Source organism: Girardinichthys multiradiatus, chromosome 4 (assembly GCF_021462225.1).
Source record: "Girardinichthys multiradiatus isolate DD_20200921_A chromosome 4, DD_fGirMul_XY1, whole genome shotgun sequence".
NCBI lineage: Eukaryota > Metazoa > Chordata > Actinopteri > Cyprinodontiformes > Goodeidae > Girardinichthys > Girardinichthys multiradiatus.
Window position 1 is genome coordinate 35,409,760 of NC_061797.1, and position 25,487 is coordinate 35,435,246.

At 39.5% G+C, this 25,487-nt stretch overlaps 2 protein-coding genes across 3 annotated transcripts; both read left to right on the forward strand.

The window, feature by feature from the left end:
• The first annotated feature begins 3,846 nt into the window (after positions 1 to 3,846).
• LOC124867598 (leukotriene B4 receptor 1-like) lies at positions 3,847 to 20,315 on the forward strand. 2 transcript variants are annotated; one of them, XM_047364124.1, is made up of 2 exons: positions 3,847 to 3,965; positions 18,290 to 20,315. In XM_047364124.1, exon 2 carries the CDS (start codon positions 18,365 to 18,367, stop codon positions 19,367 to 19,369), a length of 1,005 nt encoding a protein of 334 aa, XP_047220080.1. In that variant the 5' UTR covers positions 3,847 to 3,965; positions 18,290 to 18,364; the 3' UTR covers positions 19,370 to 20,315. The 2 variants fall into 2 exon arrangements, with proteins under 2 accessions (XP_047220080.1, XP_047220081.1); XM_047364125.1 differs by lacking the exon at positions 3,847 to 3,965 and adding an exon at positions 10,063 to 10,378.
• On the forward strand, positions 19,453 to 22,009 carry si:dkey-148a17.6 (uncharacterized protein LOC108190685 homolog). The gene has a single exon (XM_047364122.1). The coding sequence runs from the start codon at positions 20,511 to 20,513 to the stop codon at positions 21,705 to 21,707; it is 1,197 nt and encodes a 398-aa protein (XP_047220078.1). The 5' UTR covers positions 19,453 to 20,510; the 3' UTR covers positions 21,708 to 22,009.
• Positions 22,010 to 25,487: the final 3,478 nt, after the last annotated feature.

Below are 25,487 nucleotides of genomic sequence, written 5' to 3' on the forward strand. Positions count from 1 at the left end.
AACATTGGATCATTCAGAGATCCTCACTGAACCTCTGGAGTGAGTTTGCTGCACTGAAAGTAAAGGGGCTGAATAATATTGCACGCCCCACTTTTCAGTTTTTTATTTGTTAAAAAAGTTTAACACATCCAATAAATTTCATTCCACTTCACGATTGTGTCCCACTTGATGTTGATTGTTCACAAAAAATTTGAATTTTATATCTTTATGTTTGAAGCCTGAAATGTTTAAAGAGGTTGACCAGTTCAAGGCGGCTGAATACTTTCGCAAGGCACTGTATTTAAAGGGCCGCGCGGAGGCGGTTTAGAAAAGTGGTTAGGATAAAAAACTCTGTGCCCCAGAGCTGGTCGCTGGCCTAGCCCCCCCTCTTCCGGACGCGGAGTTGCGGATCGTGCTGAGAGTTCCACACTCGGGATTTGGCTCACCCAAAACGTGGATATAGTTTAGTTGGGGACGTTTGGACTTACGAACGGGTTGGCTCACCCGGAGGTTCTGCTTACCTCAAATAGGACGCAGTTATAGGGCCAGTTTGCCCTGCCGCGGTTGAAAGCGACTAAAAAGTGTGGCCGTTGAGGTCGGGAGTAACTTCCCTGGTCAGGACCTAAATGTTACACTCAGTTAACTGAGAACCATTCTCTTTGTTGCCCTGCAACTGTAGGGTTTAAACTGTCTGCTCTGCTTTCTTTTTATTTCCCTTTTCTGTCCTTGCTGTGCACAGTGTGTGTATGTTTGGCTGCGAGTGAGAGGTGACATCATCGCATGAGCTGTGTGAAATTTTGAGGAAACAAACATTGTGATTCGAAAACTAGTTGGTTTTGTGCTGCAGTTATCAAATAGTAACATGGAGGAGTATTGTAGGGTGTTTGAGGATGTCGTCAGGGAAAATGGTTGGAAACCCCTTGCAAAACAAAATAGATGAATTGCAGCGTATTTGGATTGATCATATAGGTTCACACAACGTTAATAAAGTGAAAGAATGTCTGGAAAATACTGTCAAAGCAAAGGGAAATACATATAACCAGGCGCGTAGTTAGACCTGGGCGGGCTTCTTGATAAAAGACATTTAGAAATATTTAAAAGATGCAGCCACAAAATGGTATTGGACTTCACATTTTTAATTAAAAACAATCAGCTTTTAAATTGTGTTCCATATACTCACGTCCCGCTCCACAATAACCTGACAATGAGGTAAAAGGAGAAGACAAAAAGTAGTTATTTGCTCACTTGCGGCTCATTTCAGAGCAACCACGGAGGTAAAATAATGCTATCACTGATATCCTTGCGGCCTCAACCTCACCCAGTCTGGATGTTGTGAGAAAGAACAGATGAAGAGCAGGAAATTAAGATTAACACAAGTTTAATTTGGAAGATAATAAGTCCAATGATTTCCAATGCAAAATGAATACATACACAATAACACAAAGAAAGAAAATTACGTAAGGCCTTACGGAGAAATCCTAGGTTTCAGCAAAGCATGACTGTCTTTACCCAGATGTCTGACTCATCACAGTTGCCAGAACATCTTTATACCATCTACTTAAAAGCTTACTGACTGTGCCTCCCCCTTATGCCGTCTGGCGTTGTAAATCATCCAAGCCCCCCATGTACGTAGTTTATTATCCATACCATGCCCAAAAGTCGACATTTATTTCTTTATTATCCATACAGCCAGCATTTACTGCTTGCAGTTGTTGAGAACTTTCTAACCTCTGTTTCACCCTTGTTCCATCCTGACTCCTGCTGTGACCCTGTGATTTCTCTCCTCAAGGCTTACACATGTTAAATCTCAGTTTAATGTTCCCACATGCAAACCAAACACATATATGAAACTAAATAATTTTAATTCTCAACAACATCCACCCTAATAATCCATTTACTGAGGCCATGGTTAGAAGAGTTAGACAGATTATTAGCTGGTATAACTTTAGCCTTGGGAGATGTCAGACAACTTTTGGGTCGCAGCATTACGCATAGTAATCTCCAAGTTATTGAGAATACGGCCCACACCTCTTCTCAATGCAACGCAACACCTTATTTTGCTGTGGCTGGAGGGATGGGAGACGCGCTGTGTGACATGTTCCCATCTAAAAATTCAGACACCGTGCTTTAATTTTTCTGAGAAGGGCGAACACATGTTGTTTCTTTATGAGGCGGTAGACACTTGTATCAAACAGACAGTGACTCGATGGAGTTAAATATTTTAGACAAACTGTGATGGATGGAATACCTGAAGGAAAATAATGCGAGGAAACCCAGATTTAGGATGGAGTGGTCATGCTAGGTGGGAGAGACATTTGTTACACCACATGCAGGAATATTTGGAGGAGAAAAAAGAACAAATAGAACATGAAAAGAAACAGCCTGATGCATTAGACAAAAAAAACTTAAAACTGTCCAATTAACTGCAGTAAGATAGAAGAGGAATAGTAAAAGCCTGATAAGAAAATGATCACCGCAGAGGCTGACAGAGGAGCAAATTGGATGATGGCTCCTGTTACATCTCCGCCCACTTCAGCAGTTCGGGGGGAGGTAAAACCTCCTCAAATGATACTCATAGCTCCTATCAATGTATATCAACTGGCTCCACCTATCCAGTGGGAGTCACACCCATATAGTCCTCGTGGCCCGGCCAGGGGTGGACTGTTTGGAAAGAGGGCTGGACGAAGGGGTGGACAGGGAGGTGCTGGTTCTTCCTCCTACCTAGTATATGGGCAGACGGATCAGCTATGGGCACGCCCAGAAGGAGCTCCTCCATCCTTGTATCAACCTCTGGCACAACAAGCTCCAGTCACCGCACAATGCATCACTCATACCACAGTGACACACCCCAGAGAGAGGTCCAGAAAATGGGAAAAAGGCAGAACCCATTGTTCCAGTGGAATTAAAGGGACACATTGCTATTTCTTGTGAACACTGAAGCCACTTTTTCCACGTTGAATATTCCTCCATCTAATAAAATGTCTTCTCGGATGGGGTGAAACAGACTCTGCCTGTGCCTACATCTCTTCACACTATGGTTGGAAAACAAAACCTGTTGCATTCATTGGTTGTTTCGCCTGACACACCTGTGAATCTACTCGGCAGAGACATTTTGATTGCATTGGGAGCAACAATACTTTGTTCCATGGATGGGTTGGTTGTGACTTTTCCAGATGGAACCACACTGCATGCAGTGGATGGCCATGAAGCACATCAGTATTTATTGCAGTCTGTAGAGGAGCCTTGTGTGGACATATATTGGGGCTACATTGAACCTGAAACTCCTTCTAGTGCTGGGGCTATTTCCAGTTTCCTCCTCTGGAAGCCCTGGATTCAGGCCCTTGCTCCTTACGGCCCAACGCCTGACCCCCCACGTGTGACTTTGTTTTATGACAGAAATGAGAAAACAAACAGATTGGTTTCAGGAACAGTTTGAGGAATATTTTAGAAGGGAAAATATGGACCATTTCCACTAAAACATTTATGAAATGTCTATTGAAGCTTTATCTCACATATCTCTAACCTTGCACCTTGCAAGTCATCAGACTAAAGAAGAGGGAGGAGTTGTAACACGTTCCCTTGCAGCCACTGATTAGCAACTTACTGCTGTACCAGCCCTTTCTTTTCCTCCCTTCACTAACATTTATTGTATTGCAGTTACTGCATCTGACTCTGCTGTATTAGAACATCATCAGCTATCTATATAACATGGCAGATAATTAACTGATCACCCTCTGACTGAGGCAGTTTTATCCAGTTGTCCATCATATCTATGGGTTCAAAGACCCACTGATGTTGGATGTGTGAACATTGCCCCTGTGGAATTTAAGAAGCAGGATATCTTCCCCATCTGGCGAAACCAGTACTCACACTCTGCAGAGGCAGGAATTGCTGACACCATTGAGGGGCTGTTAAAAGCAGGCGTGTTGGAACCCTGCCAGTCTACCTGAAACATCCCCATTCTGCCTGTGAAAAGGAAGTTAAAGGTAACTGCAAAATGGCTCACAATTTAAGATAAATAAATAGCTCTGACAGCTGACTGGCTGAACACTACAGGGATGTCTTCTCGTTCATTTATAAGAATCAGCACCTGAGAGACACCAGGTTGCCTTAAGATTTTGCCTTATCCCCGGGTCAGGTTCTCAAACAGCAGCTCCAGGACTGCAGGTTGTCAGCGGAGGTGGTTTTCTGATTACAGCCCAAACAGCAACCGCGTGTATTGCAGCTACCAACTCTATCCTTTTACATCTTGCAGAAAAAGGTTTCGCAGTGAGTAAAATGAAAAACAGCTTGAAGAATACAGGTTACTTTATAGGAACAGTTATTTCAACAACAGGAACCCATATTTTTCTGCACACAAAAATCTGCCATTTTACATCATGCCAAACAAAGATTTGTTGTTATTTTTGGGTTTGACTGCCAATGGCAGAAACTATGTCCCTAATTACACTGGTTTGACAACACCACTGGCTCTTTTGGTAAAAAAGCAGGGTATGAGAAATCTTAATACATCACTGAAGTGGAACACCGACGAGAGGAATCATTCATTAAGTTTAAACAGCTGCTGTAGTTTGCTGCACAATTGCTCTTTCAGGATTACTGTTTGCCTTTTTATTTAGATGTTTCTGTAACAACAGTGTTGTTTCAGCAAAAAGGGGGATATAGAGGTGATTCAGTATGTTAGCTGTATGCTAGATTATATGGAAAAAGACATGTTGATTTAAAACAATGGTTGAGAAGTGGATTTGTGACTGCAGCACAGAAGCCAATCAAACATGAAAATTAAATGAGATTTGTGACTCGAGCTTTGTTGTTGCCTAAAAAGGTAGCAGGTTATGCACGCAGCTTCAATTTAGTAAGTGTTGAAGCTGAGACCTTTGAACATCTAAACTTGGAAAAAATCGAACAACATCACAAAAGGGGTTCTCCCCTTGAGGAACTTACTGTGTGGAAGAGAAAATGAGCAAAAGAAGAAGATGGCCTTTGGAGAGGCTCTGGTGGTAAAGTTGTGATGCCACCAAACATGAGAGAACACATTTCAGAAGAGGCACATGGAACAGCACATGTAGGTATTCCACATATGCTTATCAATCTGGAACAATGGTGGCACCCATATTTAAAAGATATGGTGAGAGAGAAGATCAGGAACTGTTCCATTTGTGGACAATTTAATCCAAAACCTACTGTACATCCATTTCCAGGTAAGTTTAAAAACTACACCCAAAGGAGATCATCATTGACTTCACAGACATGGTATCCACAGCAAGAGGATATACGGGTCCTTCTCAAAATATTAGCATATTGTGATAAAGTTCATTATTTTCAATAATGTCATGATGAAAATTTAACATTCATATATTTTAGATTCATTGCACACTAACTGAAATATTTCAGGTCTTTTATTGTCTTAATACGGATTATTTTGGCATACAGCTCATGAAAACCCAAAATTCCTATCTCACAAAATTAGCATATCATTAAAAGGGTCTCTAAACGAGCTATGAACCTAATCATCTGAATCAACGAGTTAACTCTAAACACCTGCAAAAGATTCCTGAGGCCTTTAAAACTCCCAGCCTGGTTCATCACTCAAAACCCCAATCATGGGTAAGACTGCTGACCTGACTGCTGTCCAGAAGGCCACTATTGACACCCTCAAGCAAGAGGGTAACCCACAGAAATAAATTTCTGAACGAATAGGCTGTTCCCAGAGTGCTGTATCAAGGCACCTCAGTGGGAAGTCTGTGGGAAGGAAAAAGTGTGACAGAAAACGCTGCACAACGAGAAGAGGTGACCGGACCCTGAGGAAGATTGTGGAGAAGGGCCGATTCCAGACCTTGGGGGACCTGCGGAAGCAGTGGACTGAGTCTGGAGTAGAAACATCCAGAGCCACCGTGCACAGGCGTGTGCAGGAAATGGGCTACAGGTGCCGCATTCCCCAGGTCAAGCCACTTTTGAACCAGAAACAGCGGCAGAAGCGCCTGACCTGGGCTACAGAGAAGCAGCACTGGACTGTTGCTCAGTGGTCCAAAGTACTTTTTTTCGGATGAAAGCAAATTCTGCATGTCATTCGGAAATCAAGGTGCCAGAGTCTGGAGGAAGACTGGGGAGAAGGAAATGCCAAAATGCCAGACGTCCAGTGTCAAGTACCCACAGTCAGTGATGGTCTGGGGTGCCGTCTCAGCTGCTGGTGTTGGTCCACTGTGTTTTATCAAGGGCAGGGTCAATGCAGCTAGCTATCAGGAGATTTTGGAGCACTTCATGCTTCCATCTGCTGAAAAGCTTTATGGAGATGAAGATTTCATTTTTCAGCACGACCTGGCACCTGCTCACAGTGCCAAAACCACTGGTAAATGGTTTACTGACCATGGTATCACTGTGCTCAATTGGCCTGCCAACTCTCCTGACCTGAACCCCATAGAGAATCTGTGGGATATTGTGAAGAGAACGTTGAGAGACTCAAGACCCAACACTCTGGATGAGCTAAAGGCCGCTATCGAAGCATCCTGGGCCTCCATAAGACCTCAGCAGTGCCACAGGCTGATTACCTCCATGCCACGCCGCATTGAAGCAGTCATTTCTGCAAAAGGATTCCCGACCAAGTATTGAGTGCATAACTGTACATGATTATTTGAAGGTTGACGTTTTTTGTATTAAAAACACTTTTCTTTTATTGGTCGGATGAAATATGCTAATTTTGTGAGATAGGAATTTTGGGTTTTCATGAGCTGTATGCCAAAATCATCCGTGTTAAGACAATAAAAGACCTGAAATATTTCAGTTAGTGTGCAATGAATCTAAAATATATGAATGTTAAATTTTCATCATGACATTATGGAAAATAATGAACTTTATCACAATATGCTAATATTTTGAGAAGGACCTGTAGATACATGTTGGTCTGTGTGGATGGATATTCAGGATGGCCTGAGGCATGGCCCACAAGAAAGGAAGACAGTAAGTCTGTGGTAAAATGTTTAATCATTACATTCCCAGACATGGGTTCCCGGAAAAGATAAGATCTGGTAATGGAACTCATTTCAGGAGCAAAGATCTGCAACAGGTATTGCAGGTATCTGCAACAGCAGATATCAGGACAAACAGGTGAATCTGCACAATTATCTTTTAACACGTTCTTTAATGAGTTGCAGACCCTAGTGGCAGAATTCTCCAGAAGACCTGAAGGAGCAAGAGGCCCCCCTGTGGTACCAGGAGTCAACTGGGTGTGGCTTAGGGTCATCACGCGGAAGTGGCAGGAACCCAGATTCACAGGCCTGTTCCAAGTCCTAGAAAGAACATCTCATGCGGTTCATCTGAGAGGAAAAGGAGAAACCTGGTATCATTGGCGCCAGTGTGCACCAGCTGAGGAGCCTACAAAGTCACAGGCACCAGTAGGTGTCATAAAGGGGCATAATAAATCCCCTGGAGGCTCATAGGTGATCGCACTGAACTGAAGTGGATTTATTGGCTCCAGAGACTTTTTCTTTTGGTTTCAGGATTACAGAAAGAGGATTTATCCACTCCAGATACTTTTTCTTTTGGTTTCAGGATTACAGGAAGAGGATTTATCCACTCCAGAGACTTTTTCTTTTGGTTTTCAAGAAGATTTATTTATAAGGAGTCATTATATTCAACTAGTCAACAGATAAATTCAGGACTGGGAATTGGAACATATGTGACTCTTGATTTTGATTATGTGATAATGGAATGTGGTGTTTTTCTTTTTTTTTTTTTTCCTGTCAATTAATCTTTGGAGCATTGGTTATGCTATTGTTGTTTTAGGTACCGGATGTATGTCTTTGAATCAACATTCTTGAGTAAATCCCATAGTGTGTGAAGGTTATAAACTCCTGTGTAAGTGGTATTGATCTGGTCCAAAGAATAAAAATGGTGATGCATTGTTGGGATGTTAGTTGTAAATGGAAATGTGGGGGAGGTTTAATAATGACACTTGTGGGAATAATTGAATTCTTGGTGTGTGATGTTTTCCAGAGTGGTGAGCACCCCTCCAGTCCCAATTTCCGCAGCTGTCGTCATCTACTCCGGAAAATGACTGAAATATCGGATACATGCATTAAAAGACATGGAGATATTGAATTAGATTATGTACTTGGCTCAGACACCACATTTCAGTTTGATCTCTGTTCTGTGTTTACATGTGAGGGCAGTGAGCTAGCCTGGACTAAATATAATGTGTATCTGAGTATCTATCAGAAAGGTGCGGTGGATGGTATGGAGAACATCGGCATGCCGGCCCAGGGTTTTGTCATTTGGGACACTAAACAGGGACGAATACTGTCAGATAATCCATATGCAGAAACATTTCAGCATTTGGTGACCTTGGCTAGAGGACAAGCGAAGGGTAAATTGACAACTGGAGGTATTAATTCAATATTACTCAGCATTGGAAGAATACAGAGCAACCCCTACCAAAACCCTAATATTACAATAAGGCCACCTACTCTTAGATGTGGAAATATGAGTTCCGGATTTTATATGTATTTAGGAGTAGATTTGCCAGGATGGATCGCACGAGATCAGGGTAGAATTGTTAGAATTTATCTTGTTTCTGTTATGGATAAAGGTGGAGAAGTGAAAACCCCTGTGGTTCAGATAGACTATAACACCTTAACCCCGGAAGATGTTATCCAAGGGGCTCTGGGATTTACAGAGTCCAATTTGTGGTTAACATGGATGGCTCAGACAGCACGTGAGTCGGCCATGGGCAATTGTATAGCATGTGCAGCTGCTAGACCAACTCTGGTCACTGTACCTGCTCCCATATATGAGAGGGTGGATCAACTAGGATTTAAATGTATGATTCTGTTAACTCATGGTAAAGAAAACCCTGCATGTCATACCTTAGCAAAGGTGTTTCCGGTAATTGGCAACGGTTCACTGGTAGGCCCTTTTCCTCCTCAGACTGAGGGATATGATTATCCCTGTTTCAATTTTACAGGGGTTGCTAAAAAAACCACAGTTAAAACTGGGAACTGTCTCTCCATCATGCTGTGACACAACTTACCCAGCTGGCACTGAGAAGGTTTATATTACTATTGTGGTGGAAATATTTCCCCTAGGGCAGTAGGAAGCTGTGCAATGGTACGGCTGGTCGCTCCATTGCTTCTGTGGGGGGAGAAATCGCCACATGGAGGAATGGTGAGGAAGACCAGGTCCTTTGATCTTATGGACAGTTCATTAACTTATATTGATGCAATTGGTGTTCCACGTGGAGTTCCAGAACAGTTTAAATTAGTTGATCAAGTGGCAGCTGGCTTTGAAAATTTACCGGTAATTTCAGCAGTTTTTCCCTGTAACCCCAAATGAAAATGTAGACAGGATCAATTACATACATTACAATGTCTTAAGGTTGGCAAATCTGACACAAAATGCGGTTGAAGGATTGGCAGAACAGTTGGTGCCTTCTTCTCTTATGGCTGTGCAGAATAGATTGGCTCTGGACATGTTGTTGGCTGAAAAGGGGGTGTGTGTACAATGTTTGGTGACATGTGCTGTACTTTTATCCCAAATAATACTGCCCCCGATAGTTCAGTGACTCGAGCGTTAGAAGGCTTGCGTACGTTAAGTAAAGAAATGCATGAATATTCGGGGGGGGGGGACTGGCGGGCGTGGTTCACCAACACCTTTGGTAAGTGGAAGAGTACAATCATCTCATTGCTGATTTCATTGTCTGTATTTGTTGGTATTCTAGTAACATGTGGATGTTTTTGTGTGCCATGTATTCGCTCTCTTACAGTAAGGCTTATAATGTCAACTATTGTAAAAGGGGCACTCCCTCATCAGCCACCTCTATATAATATGATGCAAAATGGTGTTGCTGGAGGTTGGGAATTAATGGCCCTGTTGTAATTCATGGCTTTCCTTTGTCACTTCGTAGAGTACTAATCTTTTGGTGTGCATTTGTTACTTATCATTCCTACATTTTTGAATATTGACCTCTTTTGCAGAGGTCAAAAGGGGGAATTGTTGAGAATTAAAATCATGTACTTTCATGCTATTAGTTCAGTTTGCATCTATATACAAAAAACTGAAATTTAACATGTGTGAGCCTTGAGGAGAGAAATCACAGGGTCACAGCAGGAGTCAGGATGGAACAAGGGTGAAACAGAGGTTAGGAAGTTCTCAACTGCTGCAAGCAGTAAATGCTGGCTGTATGGACAATAAAGCAATAAATGTCGACCTTTGGGCATGGTATGGATAATAAACTACGTACATGGGGGGCTTGTCTGATTTACAGCGCCAGACTGCATAAAGGGGAGGCACAGTCAGTAAGCTTTGAAATGGAGGGTATAAGATGTTCTGGCAACTGTGATGAGGCAGACTACTCGGTTAAAGACAGCCTTTTTGCTGACACCGAGCTCTCCCTGAAGGCCTTTAGGTAATTTTCTTTCTTTGTGTTATTCTGTATTCATTTTGCTTTGGAAATCATTGGACTTATTATCTTCCAAATTAAACTTGTGTTAATCTTAATTTCCTGCTCTTCATCTGTTCTTTCTCACGACATCCGGACTGGGTGAGGTTGAGGCCGCAAGGATATCAGTGATAGCATTATTTCACCTGTGTAAGAAGGTTAAAATGCCTAAAAAAAAAATCTAGTATTTGGAACAAGATCGGATAAAATCTAGAAGAGCTGCATTCTCTTAAAGTATTAAGAAATAAAAAGGCATGATTTACCTAGGTTATATGGGAAACTTTTATATTTTAGATTACACTTACATACTTTTAAGGGATTTTTTCGAAATAACGGTAATTTATTGACACAGAAGTATTAGTTTTTTCTCCTCGAGCCATTGTTGACATACTACTGGCGGTACTATGGTTGCCTTTAGTGGCATTCAGACTACATTTTGGTGCTGTTTATTTGTTAGGATAAGTACAAACGTATTAACTGTGATCTAATGGACAACAGTTAAAGTTCAACGGTTTTCTTCTCGTTTTACGTTATGTTACACAGTTACAAAGCAAACCAAAAAAGTGCTGTTCTACTTTTTTTTAACCTGTCTGTTATCAGAAGTATTCACCCATTTGGTACTAGTAATAAAAAGATATTCATTAATCTAGAGTATTTGAATATTTGTGTCTACACTGAGTAGAAGACATGATGTACTTTAATGTCTCTTATACTGTTAGGTTTAAACACCAAACACTTTCACAATTCTGCACAAAGAAAGACACAGAGAAGTTAGTTCATTTTAACCTGCAGGTGAGAGTGTTTCAGAGGCTGCTCAGTTACAATCCTCCACCACACTCTGAAACAGCCCCTGCTCTCTCTGCCTTTTATTGATAAGAGAAAAGGCCCTGGTTACAGAATGTTCCAAGCACAAAAAGGGAGGGATGCACACTCATAAGATTAGAAACAGCTGCACCGACAGAATGATCTAGAACATCCTGTCTCTATCTTGCAGCTCTTGTACATATAAGATATAATCACTCTGAACAGCAAGCTTCACTTCTATTAAAGTTAAAACATATATAATCATTAATTAACCCTAACATTTTCCTCCTCTTTATAAATGTTTTAAACACTTGATACATCAATCATTAACCTTTTCTTCTCAGATTTTCAGTTAAGACATCATGGTGTGTTTTATCTGTACATGTCATTAAAAAAGTAGCAGGAGGTCTTTAAGTTTACTGTATACAACTAATTGTCGTTAGGGTCAGGATACAGATCAGGGAAATGCAGAGAAGTCTCTTCTTCTTCCTGGTCATCATCATCATCATCACTGGCTCCTTCTGTCTCCTCAGGTCTCAGGAGGGCATACATCTCTGACATTTCTGTTTTGACTGGCTGAATAGCAGAGGTTATTATGCGAGTGCACAAAGCTCTTATACACGGAATACAACAACATCCACACAATGTGAGAATAGCTGCAAAGACTGCTATTGACATAAGGATAGACAACACTAATTGTTTATATTTACCAAACATTTCTCCAAACCCATCCCACATTGTGGTGTCAACTCCAGAATGATCTTTCATTTTGCTGTTAAGTGACCTAAGGCCCTCCAGGGCCTTGGTGAGGCTCCCATCAGCTGCGGTGTTATTTGGAATAAATGTACAACATTGATGCCCAAATATTGAACATACTCCACCTTTTTCAGCTAAGAGCATATCGACAGCAATTCTATTTTGGAAAGCCATTAAAGAGGTAGCTGACAATTGTTCATGGATGGCTGAGAATCCTTCTTCAGTTTTATTTCCTAGTCGTTGCACATTGTAATGGATGTAATTTATTCTGTCAACATTTTTATTTATTGTGCACCACCAGCATATGGTGGATTCAAAACCTGCTGCTACTTGATCTGCTAATTTATATTCATCAGGAACTCCTCTTGGTATTCCTATGCTATCTATATAAGTAGGGTCGTCTTTACTCCATCCTGATCTTTTTTCTCTATTTTTCCAGGTGTGTGGAAATATGCTGGCTACTGTACCCAACAAATCTGCCACTGAGAGTGGAATGACAGACACGGGAAATATTAATGACACTGATGCACACAAACCAGTTGTGTTGTATGGCAACCTGTCATACAGTTTATCGTCTCCACACCACCACCAGATGTCGCTGCGTGCTTTAGGTTTAAAGCTGACACCTACTGCTATGATGGAGTGACATTGATCTTTATTGAGTCTGCTTATGTTTGATCCCACACCTGTTCGGTTTATACAAGAAAAATTTCCTGGAGCAACCTTATTTGAAAACATCGGTTTTTGTTTTTCAGCTGTAGTCAAGGGATAAATCTTATCCCACATAGTACAGTTTGTTGAGAGTCTTGTGCTGTTCATTACTTCTACTAAGCATTTTTCTGTCAACGTTGAGGGGACCACCTGTAACAGTGGTCTGGCTCCCATACATACTACACAATCTGTTTTTACTGCCTGGGCAGCCTGTTCTGCCATTAAGAGCCAGTTGTTATCTATTTTAGATATTCCTGTAGTTATTTTAAACCAGTCGTCTGTGGTCAGGTTCTCAGGATCAATTCTAACTCCTTTCTCTACTGTTTTTTGAGAGAGAGTCGTTGTATTCTTATGTTCACAAATAAACAGTTGGAAACTGGGATCCGTCCCTGATGAATAGGCCCTTAGTAGGAAAAGCCAACAATCTCCCTGTAAGTTGCTCCCAGGGGGTTTTAGGGAGGGTTTTGTAAGATTCACAGTTAGATATATAGCTGTGCTTGTTGCGTTAAGTTTGAATAGTTTTTTCTGGTGCTTTGCATATGCAGTAGTGCCCCACGTTGGGGTCCATTCATTATTTGCATCAGCTACTATTGTGGCCCATTGTGTTTGTTTTTGATCATTAGTCAAGTACCATTTGTAGTTTTTATAATCTTGGCCTTTTTCTGTTTTACGGCTAAGACTGGTAAGTGGAATGACAAGATTCGTGGTGGTGTTTGACTGCACACACACCATTAATCCGAATTGGTAAGCTCTTTTTGTTCCACACCTGTTATTGTCGTCAGATTCGTCAAGGTCAGATGACCGGGATCTTTTATGCAGTGTTCTATGATTTCTTTCCCATATTAGCAGGGCACCTACAATTATGATCGAGATGACGCCCCCTATTATCAATATCTTTTTGTGTGTTGGCGTGAACATCTTTCTGTAGATTGGCGCCCTTCCTAAAAACCTGTAACAGAGCTGTGGACAATCTTCACCGGTTTGAGACAGCTGCAAACTATGATTGCAGCTCCCTTTGTAGCCGGACTTTCTCTGAAGGTCAGATGAAGAGCTACAATGCTACAACAGATACCACAATGCTATGACCACAACACAAATTATGATGGTTAGAATAAACACTGCTATTAAGAAACTTATTTTAGTCCCCTTTTTGGTCTGAAGTTCCCTTGTGCATTGTGTTTAGCACAGATCAAACATGTTCTACAAAAATTTTTTGAATAAGAGTTAAATCCATATGTTGTGTATATTTTGTTCACTAATCCTACCATTCCTCCTCTCGAGACATGAGAAACTCCATGACTCGAAATTGCTGCCCATTTGTATAGGTTTTTTGGTAGGATAGGTTTATTTTCTGGTACCCGTCTACAAATAATGTTTCTCCATCTGTCAGAGGGGTATCTTTTAAGTCTTTTCGGCTTTTTGCTATTTCTTCAGATAATGTTTGGTTTAGTTCTTATTAAAAATAAAAAATAAAAACTCACTCACTGATGAACACAAAAAATGAAGGGCATATTATATCTTATAATCTTAGTTTGTTTTACCCAGTTTTATAGATACAACATACAGTTTCAGTCAGCTTTGTATTTAGTTCAAGTAACTAAAGTTTGTTTCAATTAACTCACGTTTTCTCTATTTCAGTCCAGTCCAGTAATTCTGTTAAGGTTAATTTCATCTTATGTTAAGTTTGAGTCTAATTCAATCATTTTGAACCTGACTGGAAAAAGTCTAAACATCTGTTAAAATCTTTTTGTTTTACCATAGAGAACTGACCTAATATTATTATGGTAATGTTGAGGACTCTAATTTTTACATAACATGAAACAGACATTTATTTCACAAAAACAGAAAGTCAAACACAGACATTTGGCCACATGAAAGTTTAAATAACCTGTTTGTAAAAGAATTAGGAAAAATTGAAGACAGATCTATGAACTTTCCTATAGTTATCAGTATTTTTAATACAGGTAGAACCTTTGCTATCTTTATATGATTTTTCGGAAAAGATTCTGGAAACCTTATTAAGATATAAATTTGGCAAAGATCATCAGAACATCAGACCTTTATTAGCGCTTTTAATGTCCCTCAAAGATGCATTACAATGAAATCAGTCATTCCCATTCACACACATTCACACACTACTTACTTATTTCTCTGTCAGAGTAATTTTTATTTGCAAAGATTTGAACATAATTTGACTTCTATTATTCTTAAAATGCACATTGTTTCCTCATAACCCCTTTTGTTTCCACAAGGTCTGTTTTGAACGCTTCAATTCTTTTTTTTTTTTTTTATTCACCAAGAATCAATAAGGTGGTCTTAGTGGATCCACCTTAAAGGTGTTATCTGTTGGGTGTCATGTTATCATTGTCAGGTCAGTGAGGTTCATAAGTCAGTCAGAACCTTGGTCATTTGTTCTGTGCACATAATGTTTCATAGATCCAGCCTATGATTAATCAGCAAAACGTCCACCTATGGGAGAAAAAATGATTGTTAATGAATGAGCTGCATTTCCTAGGAACACTGTCTTCCTCCTGGATGAGCATCACCTGTTGAAAAACTTTCATCATTGTTTGTTTCACATATTCACTCACATCTTTATATTATATCAGTAGGTGAAGTTGTTAGTATCTCATGTAGACTGACATATACTGTTGCATTTGGAGAAGATCTCAGATTAAATAAACTTAGTTAGAGCTTCAATCCAGGTTCATTTTGTGTCTGCAGACTTTAGCCAATTTTTCTTTTCTTTCTTTTTTTTTTTATACATAAAGAGCAAGATTCAAAACATTTTCAAAAGGCAGATTGTGGCAGAATGTAAACAAAACTGCTTATTGATTGACAAAATAACATTCAAGCACACAATCACCATATTAAAAGGCTCTACTTCTAGAGAATCACTAAACCTCTGGGGTCCGGTTTTGGCCCGCGGACCTTGAGTTTGACACATGCAGGGTAGAGTTACAATTTTTTCAGACCTTTCAGCAGAGACAGGCTTCTGCTGTTTGCAGAAGTTTTATCTTTGTTTTCAGGCAGCTGCATCTCTTTGTCAAGGTCGTTTCACAGAGCTGAAATTTAACTTCTCTCAAAGAGGAAAAATCAAGAATGCACACAATCTGAGCCAAATATGGAATTATTTCCCTGTAAAATGAATCTTTTGCATTTTATCATGATATTGTTGGTAGTATAACACCATAGAATGATTTTTAAAGCACCTGTTTCTCACTAATGCTTGCCTACAAAATCTTTTACTCTCAGATTACTTCTTTAACAACATTCTGTTCTCTCTTCTCTAGTCATTGTTCACTGGGTTGTCCAGTTGGACAGTTTCCATGTTGTCCACATTGTCACCTCCTCTTTTAACTTCTTTTACCACGTCCTCTAAAACCACCTCTTAGTCTTTATAATTTGGGGCTACCTTGGTATTCTAAACTGGGATGGGTGGCAGTCCGCCCCCCTTTATTTGTTTTCAGTTAAGCTGAAAGTTTTTTCCTGTGCTTTTCTTAAGGCCTCAGTATTATGGCTATGTCAGTTAAAAGCTGCTCTTATTGTTGTTTTTTTTTTTTTTAATTCATCTTTTTGTTTTAATCTGTTTATCAACTGTGAGCACTCAGGGACTGAAAAGTCCCCTTTGAAATTATAATCTGGCAAGGTTTTTATTGTCTCTTGAATCTTTTAAATGCATAATCTCCAGTTTAAGATCCCCGTGTAGTTTTAGGATTTCAGTGATAATTAAGTTACCTGAAAATCCGTATTTTTATGCCATCGTGTACATATTTCTGTTAAATCAGAGCTTTTTCTCTGTTCTTCCCCCATTGTTCTTTGTTATTTTTCTCTTTTTAGTTTTCATTATTGCTAATTTTAGATCCCCTTGTAATTTTAAGACATCCTTTGTATCTAATTTGCCCAAAAACCCATGTTTTTTATTTTTTATTCCATCTATGACAGATCATACCTGCTCCTTTTACATAGTTCTCCATAAACTTTACCTCCCCTTCTAAGTCAATTAGTTTACTTTGTTTCTCTTTACTTTGCCCCTTTCCCATTTTGAACTAGATTTAGATCCAGTATGTTTTTTAATACCTGGTGTATTCTAAATACTGGATTTATGTATTTGAAAACAGGATGGTGATCAAGAAGTCAGTTGTGGTAAAATCCACTTCAACCCTGTTCAGGTGGGATTTTCTTGCCTACAAGCATCCACAAAGGCTCACCATTTACTATCTGTTTTCAGTTTATATGAAAAGTAAGGACCTAGTGGTCGTTACGATTCCATTCATTCTTCCACTCGTTTTTCAGTCACACTTTTTTACGCGTTTTACTCTTACTTTAATTACTTTCACAAAAATATAACAGAGGACTCCGCCGTCCTGTGTAGAGTTTAATTAGTCTATTTCAACTAAGGGAGTCTACCCTCCTGCGGAATTTAACTGTCTATTTTAATACAACAGAGGACTCCGCCGTCCTGTGTAGAGTTTAATTAGTCTATTTCAACTAAGGGAGTCTACCCTCCTGCGGAATTTAACTGTCTATTTTAGTTCAACAGAGGACTCCGCCGTCCTGTGTAGAGTTTAATTAGTCTATTTCAACTAAGGGAGTCTACCCTCCTGCGGAATTTAACTGTCTATTTTAGTTCACCTGATAGTGTCTAGAATTGTCAGGGTTTCTCTATACTGTACTATTTTAGGTCATTTGCATTTCATCACTCATTCCTTTTAAATGAAAGACCTACTCACTGGTTCTCTGTGTCCTCGGGAGTACCGTCAGCCGTCAGACCCCAGCCTGTCAGGGAGGGACCAGTCCCGGAAAGGGTATTAGTACTGTGGCCACAGATTTGTCTGGAATCTCACTCACCCACTGGGATCGTCAAGCATCTTGGCCTCCGGCTCGAAGGACCATTTATGTTAGGTTTAAACACCAAACACTTTCACAATTCTGCACAAAGAAAGACACAGAGAAGTTAGTTCATTTTAACCTGCAGGTGAGAGTGTTTCAGAGGCTGCTCAGTTACAATCCTCCACCACACTCTGAAACAGCCCCTGCTCTCCCTGCCTTTTATTGATAAGAGAAAAGGCCCTGGTTACAGAATGTTCCAAGCACAAAAAGGGAGGGATGCACACTCATAAGATTAGAAACAGCTGCACCGACAGAATGTTCTAGAACATCCTGTCTCTATCTTGCAGCTCTTGTACATATAAGATATAATCACTCTGAACAGCAAGCTTCACTTCTATTAAAGTTAAAACATATATAATCATTAATTAACCCTAACATATACTAAGTTTATTCTAACCTGTCAGGGTATGCTGGTCCTTATATATCTCACCAGGAGAAGAAAAGCACAGAACTCAACACGTAAAATAAATCCTTTGTAGAAACCTTCCAATGGTTTAGTTTTATTCCATTTTTCTTTTTGTTTGTTTTTTTGAAATTGCTTACTAAGACATATCTATAAACAGAGAATACTTGTATTTACCATCATCTTGAATATCCAATAGTAAGGTCAGATGGATCAAATGTCTGAAGTTGTATAACTAGGGATGAAACTTTATATGAATTCCCATTTTTGTGGCTCAAACTAAAATCTGCTTTCTCTTCCAATTTATTCAGAAAGGGAAGTGGAGCCTTGCTTGTACAGCAGTTTCAGTTTTACTGTGAACATCACTGTAACAACACATTCTTAGCATGGACCCCACTATCGAGCTGACACCTTCAGGAGCGCCTCAGGATTTAGATGGTGGGACAACAGTGGCGTGTGTTATCCTGGGTCTTTCCTTTCTGGTCGGAGTGCCTGGGAACCTGTTTGTAATCTGGACTATCCTGAGGCACGTCAAGCAGCGCTTTCACACTGTGGTCCTCATCCTCCACCTGGCCTTGGCAGACATGATGGTCCTCATCACCTTGCCTGTGTGGATCTACTCCCTGGTGCACACCTTTGTGTTTGGATGGGCAGTTTGCAAGATCTTGATGTGTGTCATCACTGTGTGCATGTATAGCAGCATCTTCTTCATCACCTTTATGAGCCTGGAGCGCTATCTAGCCATCTGTCATCCATTTCTAATGATGCGGTGGAAGACTGAAAATAATATGAACAAATACATTGCATTTTTGTGGCTTCTTGCGCTTCTTCTTGGATTGCCTGATATTTTAACCCAGACCTTGGATCACAGTGGCATAAATGAGGGGTGCTTTGCCAGAGACTTCAACAACAAGACCCAAGAAGTCACATTATTATGCCTGCAGACTTTGCTGGGCTTCGTGCTTCCTTTCATTACGCTTAGCACCTGTTACTGTCTTGTGGCTGCACAGATCAAGAAAATGAGTTACAGCTCAAAACAGAAATCCAAAGTTCTCATTCACACTGTGGTGCTTGTGTTCCTCCTATGCTGGTTGCCTTACCACGTTATTAATATTATTGATGTAGTTTGCATTTTTGGGTCAGACACAGCATGCATACCAGAAGGTTTTGTCTTCAGCTCTGGTGCCCTGGTTTTTATCAGCAGCTCAGTAAATCCTTTACTATACACCTTCTTCGCCAGGAACTTGAAAGGCAGTCTTGGAGAGTCTCGTTTGGTCAAGCTGTTTAAGGAACTGGCCTCGAACACAAATAGACTCAGGGAGCTCGCAATTCAACACCAGAAGGACCAGAGATCAACAGAGATAGGGGTCACATCTACCTGTCTGAATTAAAAATGGAAGTGGGGAAAACATTACTGCAGTTATGGATAAGTTGGACTGAAAGATGTGAATGTGTCCTGAGTTGCAATTCTCTTTACTACCATATGGCTGTACCCTTGCTTTAATTCAGATTCAGGCAAAACCACCTAACAGCTTATCACATGTTGTTCAAAATATTTAGAACTTGTGGTTGTTGCTTAAATTTGTAAGATTCTGCATTTTCTGTTGCATATATTGTGTTTTTACAATACAAACAACCTTTTCTAGCTTTTAGAATTTTTGTAACACATCAAAGAAATAAGTATCCAATTTTGGAGACAGAAAACTTATTATATGGTGAAGTTTATAATATTTTAATTCTGTCCAGAGTGCTTCAGGTATTCTGATTAAAGATATTATCCAGTGGTATATGTTTTTTCCACTAAAAATGTACACTGAGCACATGGAAGCCTATTTTTGACAGAGTATTTTGTTTTGACAAAATAATGATTTACATCAAAACTGTCCAGAAAGCAGAAACCACTGCTAACTATATCGAACACAAAGACCCGTCTCACATTTATCAAGAAAAAAACTTTGGTGGTGATCCCCAAAACATTTGGGAAAATATTCTGCAGACTTATGTGACAAAAGTGAAACTTTCCATCTGACAAGAAACTAACCCAGCATTTCAGCAAAGGGGCATCATACAGGTAAATTCTGCTTTCTACCAGAAAATCCTGAGGGAGATGTCTACCCATCAGTTTGTAACTTTAAGCACAAGTGCACTTGGATGCAACAGGAAAATGACTCAAAACACAACAGCAAGTCCATCTTTGTTGAAAATGTTTTTTTGTAATTATTCAGGTTATCTTTGTCTGATATGAAAATGTCTTTGATCATCTGTAAAATTCAAGTGTGACAAATACACAAAGTAAAATCAGAGGAAGGGAGCAAATACTTTTCCCAGTATTGCACATCTAAAGTGAGTTTGATTGAATTTTCTGAAAAGTCTGGCCAATAGCTTTAAGGCTTTCTTCTCTCATTCCGTTCATTCAAGTTGTGCTCCAGTTTGTGTAGAAAGCATTAAGTTAGTTCTTTTAAAAATGTGAGATTTCCTATTAATTTATCCTTTATCTTTTAACCTAATATAGATGACACATCTAGATGACACATGCTTGAGTCACATCTGTTTCTTAAAAAGCCATGTCAGGAAACCTTGTTCCTGTGCAGTCTTTACATGAAGGAGGAAGTGAAGACTTTAGCTTTTTTTGCATCCAGACACCACAGTCAGCACGTATACTTTGGCAGGATGAACACCTCACATGCACAATCTCTGTTGGAGGAAATGGACCTTGAGGAATTTGATGGTGGAACAGTGGTGGCGTGTGTGATCCTGGGTCTGTCATTCTTGGTTGGTGCTCCGGGCAACCTCCTTGTGATATGGACCATCCTGAGGCATGTGAAGCAGCGCTCCCACACAGTGGTTCTCATCTTGCACCTGGCTGCTGCAGATCTGGTGGTCCTGATCACCCTCCCTCTCTGGATCTACTCCCTCGCCCAGTCCTGGGTCTTTGGACTGACATGCTGCAAAGCCATGGTGTTTGTGATCAACGCCTGTATGTACAGCAGCGTTTTCGTCATCACGCTTATGAGTGTGGAACGTTTTGTCGCCGTACGTTATCCCTTTGTCTCTGCAGTTTGGAAGAGGAAACATGCCCTGAATAAAGTCCTGCTTGCTCTATGGTCAGCTGCTTTCCTGTTCAGCATACCTATCATTCTGACTCAGACAGTCGGGGAAGACGATGGTAAGGCACACTGCCTGTATCGTGAGTATACTTCTCACACTCAGGAGCTGGTGTGTCTGCTGCTGGAGACAGTTGTGGGTTACATGCTTCCCTTCTCAATTCTTGTGGTCTGTTATGCGTGCTTGTGCAGCCGCATCACTCAGATGACCTTCAGGTCCAAGCGAAAGTCCACTGTCTTGATTACAAGCATAGTAGTTGCATTTGCCATTTGTTGGACACCACATCAAATAGGAAACATCATCTCGCTCATAATCCTGGCCATTGATGGCTCATTCAGTGATACAGCACAGAACCTGGAAACTGTGAGACAAGCCATGGCTTTCGTAGCAGGAGCCATGGTCTTCATCAGCAGCAGCATTAATCCGGTCCTCTACATGTTCGCGGCCCGCTCTTTCAGGGAGTCGCTACGTGACACCGGCATCCAGAAGCTCTTCCGCCACATCTCCAGCACCTCGCCGGGTGAGGGAAACAGGGAGGTGTCCTTTGTGTCGAGGAGACAAAGCAATCAGACCACCAGCTCTCAGTGTGTGACTGATTCAAAAGATCAAATTAATATGTTTTGAAATTGTGTGTAAATAATCCTTCCCTTGTCACTGAAATGTGTGAGGGTTTTTCTTGTGGATTGCTGTTTATAATATGTTATTTCATCCCTGTTTGAATGAAACCTCAACTGGTTTAAAATAAAACAGATAAGAAACATGTCTCTGCTGATCTATCCAGTGCATTTTGCATTTTTTTCTGTTAATTTATTTATGAAACTTTATGTATGGTGTACTCTTTATGCCTTGTGCAAGTGCCTCTAATCATAAAAAGCATGAATTTGTGTGTGTCAAAAAAAATTGAATAAAAGCCTTTTTTTAAATTAGGTGTTTTCTGTTGTTTCGTTTTTGTTAATAGAAAAAGAAACTACTCATCTTTTAGGGAACAGGATTGGCTAATGTAGGTTCTTTTTTTTGTAATCCTGTAGTTGCTATTGATGCAAAATAAGATGTTGTTGCACGCGTTTACCGCAAACTGTAGAAGGTTTAACAGTTCAAGTCATTTCAGTTCTCCAATAGGTCGGCAGGTCAGCTACTACAGTGACTTTGATGACAGCTTTGGTTTAATTAGCTTTCTTTGACTAAATCTTTCCCACACTATATCTATGAAAGCATCTTGTGCTGTCAGAAAGTGGCAACATAAAGTCTCACTTCATGTTTTAGCTTGTTTTTGTTCAATAAGTAATTTACAGAGCTACAAAGTAATGTTTCCTGTCTCACAGTTTGGTCTGCCACTTCTTATTTCCTGTGCTCTCCTCACTCTACATGTCTTTAGAAGGTCGGCTTGTTAACAATGTTTTCAGTTTACATTTTCTTAATGTCTGTTACAATCTTACTGCAGAATAACTTATTTTACTTTACTGTTAAATCATTTTCATGAAGGATTTTTTTTTAAGTATGACAAAAAGGCAAACATTTGGCCTGGTATCCCACAACCCAGTCATGCTTTTAACTTCCCCTCGCTGGAAAGATTGCCAAATGAAAAAGTGCATGTTTCCTTGTTGACATACAAAAAGAGGAATTGTGTCCTATTGTTGGTCACTAGCCTATAGAAGCCAAAAAAGGCCTTTGGACGGGGCAAATAAAATCTCCACTTTGCACCATCTTTAGGTATTTAGAATTACTTGTCTACTTTGCAAAGTATTTGGGTTTGTTTGTCGTCATGAATACAAAGCACATGCAATGTGTATCTTTCTACTCCATTTTTCTTTTTCACCATAAATGAATAAACCTGTAGATGGCAGTAATAACTGTGGGAAACACACACATGTTTAAGTTTAACCTTACCATTGTAGATTGTCCTTATTATTACTTAAGTTATATAAAGCTTACTAAATATTTGCAAACATTGAAACTTGAAAACCCCTTTTTGACCACTTAACCTTTAAATCATTAAGTGCACTGATACCTCAATACTTCACTTATCTTTTAACTCTACACACTTACACCAGATCACTGAGACCTGCTGAACACATATTCATCCCAGGTCCAGGTTAAAATAAAGAAGAGGCTGGTAATTTTCTCTTTTTTTATTCTTGCAAAAAATTATATTTAAGGTCTATTAAACTATACCTGCACAGTTAAAAAGGTGCTGCAGAAATAGCGGTAGTAGAAGAAACCACGTTTTTTATTTATAACTTTTTCTACACATTTTACAAAATAAGATTTAATACATGACATATCTACCAGAAATTCATTCACGTAGATCTAGTCAATTTAAGTCTGTGAGGTCACTGCACATGTATGTCAATGCAGAATCCTAAATATCAATCCAACAGCTGGTGTTGATCCCCATGCAATCAATATGCAAGAAGCTTCTTACATCCTGGACAGGTCACCAGTCCATCACAGGGCAACACAAATACAAATATGTATGATTTGGACTGTTGGAGGAAGCCTTACACAACCCATGCATGCACAAGGAGAATATTAAAACTCCACCCCTGCCTGGATTCATAGCCATTCCTTCTTGTTGCAAGCAAACAGTGCATTCAACAGCTCCACAGATTTCCAACCAGTAAAATAAAACTCTCTCAAAAACATGTTAGAAAAATGCTAAATATGCACCTATATTCATGAATCCATGCAACCCTTAGTTATAAGTGTAATTACATTTAAGTGTCTTACTCATTAGTTCTGCTTTTTAATTGCCATTTCAACTTTCTTTCAGACTAAGCATTTTATATAAGTAGATTTTATGTCATTTGTATGTTTTATTAATTCTAACAAATTGACTGAATACTGAATACTTCCATCATGTTGCACCAACTGATTATCGCCGAGTAAAGATACTTTTGACTCTGACAGCGGAACAACACAGCAAGCCAAGAGGTGTAGCAAAAGTGAGATCACACAAAACCAAAAGATGACACAGAAACATGCAGGGCACTTTCTCATAAAATTAGGTATCACCATGTACTGCATAGAAGACACAGTCCTGACCACGATAAATAAGCTGTACAGTCTTAATCAATAACTTAGAAAAGGTGTTTAAAAAGAGGCCCGTTTTTCAGATGCCCTTTCTGTACTAAAAATATATATTTTTTTGGTCTGATGTAAAATTCTAATCTTAAATGTCATGTTTTCATTAGGTGTAAGCGTAAAATCATCGTAATTAACAGAAATAAAGGCTTGAAAACAACAGTCTATCTGTAATTATTCTATATAATGTGTTTAAATTAGTGAATTGAGTTACTGAAATAGAATTTTCAATAATATTCAAATTTCTTGAAAATGGCTGTATACTACATTTCCGTTTTGGTAAAGAGTCACTGTATGGAAACGTATCATTATTTCTGTCAATTACACCTACTGAAGCAAAGACTATACACACTTTATATCACAGTCAGTGTTGTCAGCTTGCTCACTTTTTAAATCCATGAAGGTAAATATTATTTTCTAATATGGGCTTTCAGCTTTCAGAGCTTTCCTGCGTGTGCCTTGGGTAATCAAACTGGTTAAGCTAGAAATGGCAATGCCAGACACAGCAGCAGATACAAGGAATCACTCCTGAGACTGGGGATTTAAACGAGAGAAAGGAAAAGAACAGAGAAAATGGGAGCAGAAAAGGGAGTGTCAGCAGCAACAAAACAAGGCATTCTAGGAACAGGGCCAGAAAGAACGAGAGGAAAACTCCTGCAAGCTAGCAGGAACCCGGAAGTTCACTCAAATTATTAGTTTGGAGATTAGGTTACATGTTATTTTGTTACATTCATTTATTATGCCAATGCTATGTACTTTTTTCCCTATATGTTTTATTTTCTTATGTTTTCATTATGTAAAGAACTTTGAATTGTCTTGTGGCTCAAATGTGTTGTACAGATAAACTTGCCTTGCCTTATGTACAAATGAGATCAAACTTTAAAATACTGTATAAAGTACATTGCTGTTTCCAGTTGATTTATTATTATATCCAATGAACTACTTGAAGAAACTTTACTAGTGATTTTTCTGAGTGCAAATATCTTAAAAGTGTAGACAAAAAAAAATCTACAAACACTAGAGTTGTGTTGAAGAGGGTGTTAGGTGAGCATTCACTCAAAGTTTGAGTGATCAAGGAACGTTTTAACTTATGTAATGTTATTTTAATGCTATAAGATGTAGTAACAACCTCAATACACCCAATAAAATCTCCTTTTTTGAACATTTTTAAACCTTATAACTAAAGTTTGAAGTGTATCAAAAGAGCTACTTTGAATAGCTGAAAATCTATTTTAATCTTTGCATATATACTTGGTCTTAAAGGAAGACAAGGTCCAAAAAAAACAAAACACTGTAAGACATTAAGTCTCCTTTGAAACCAGA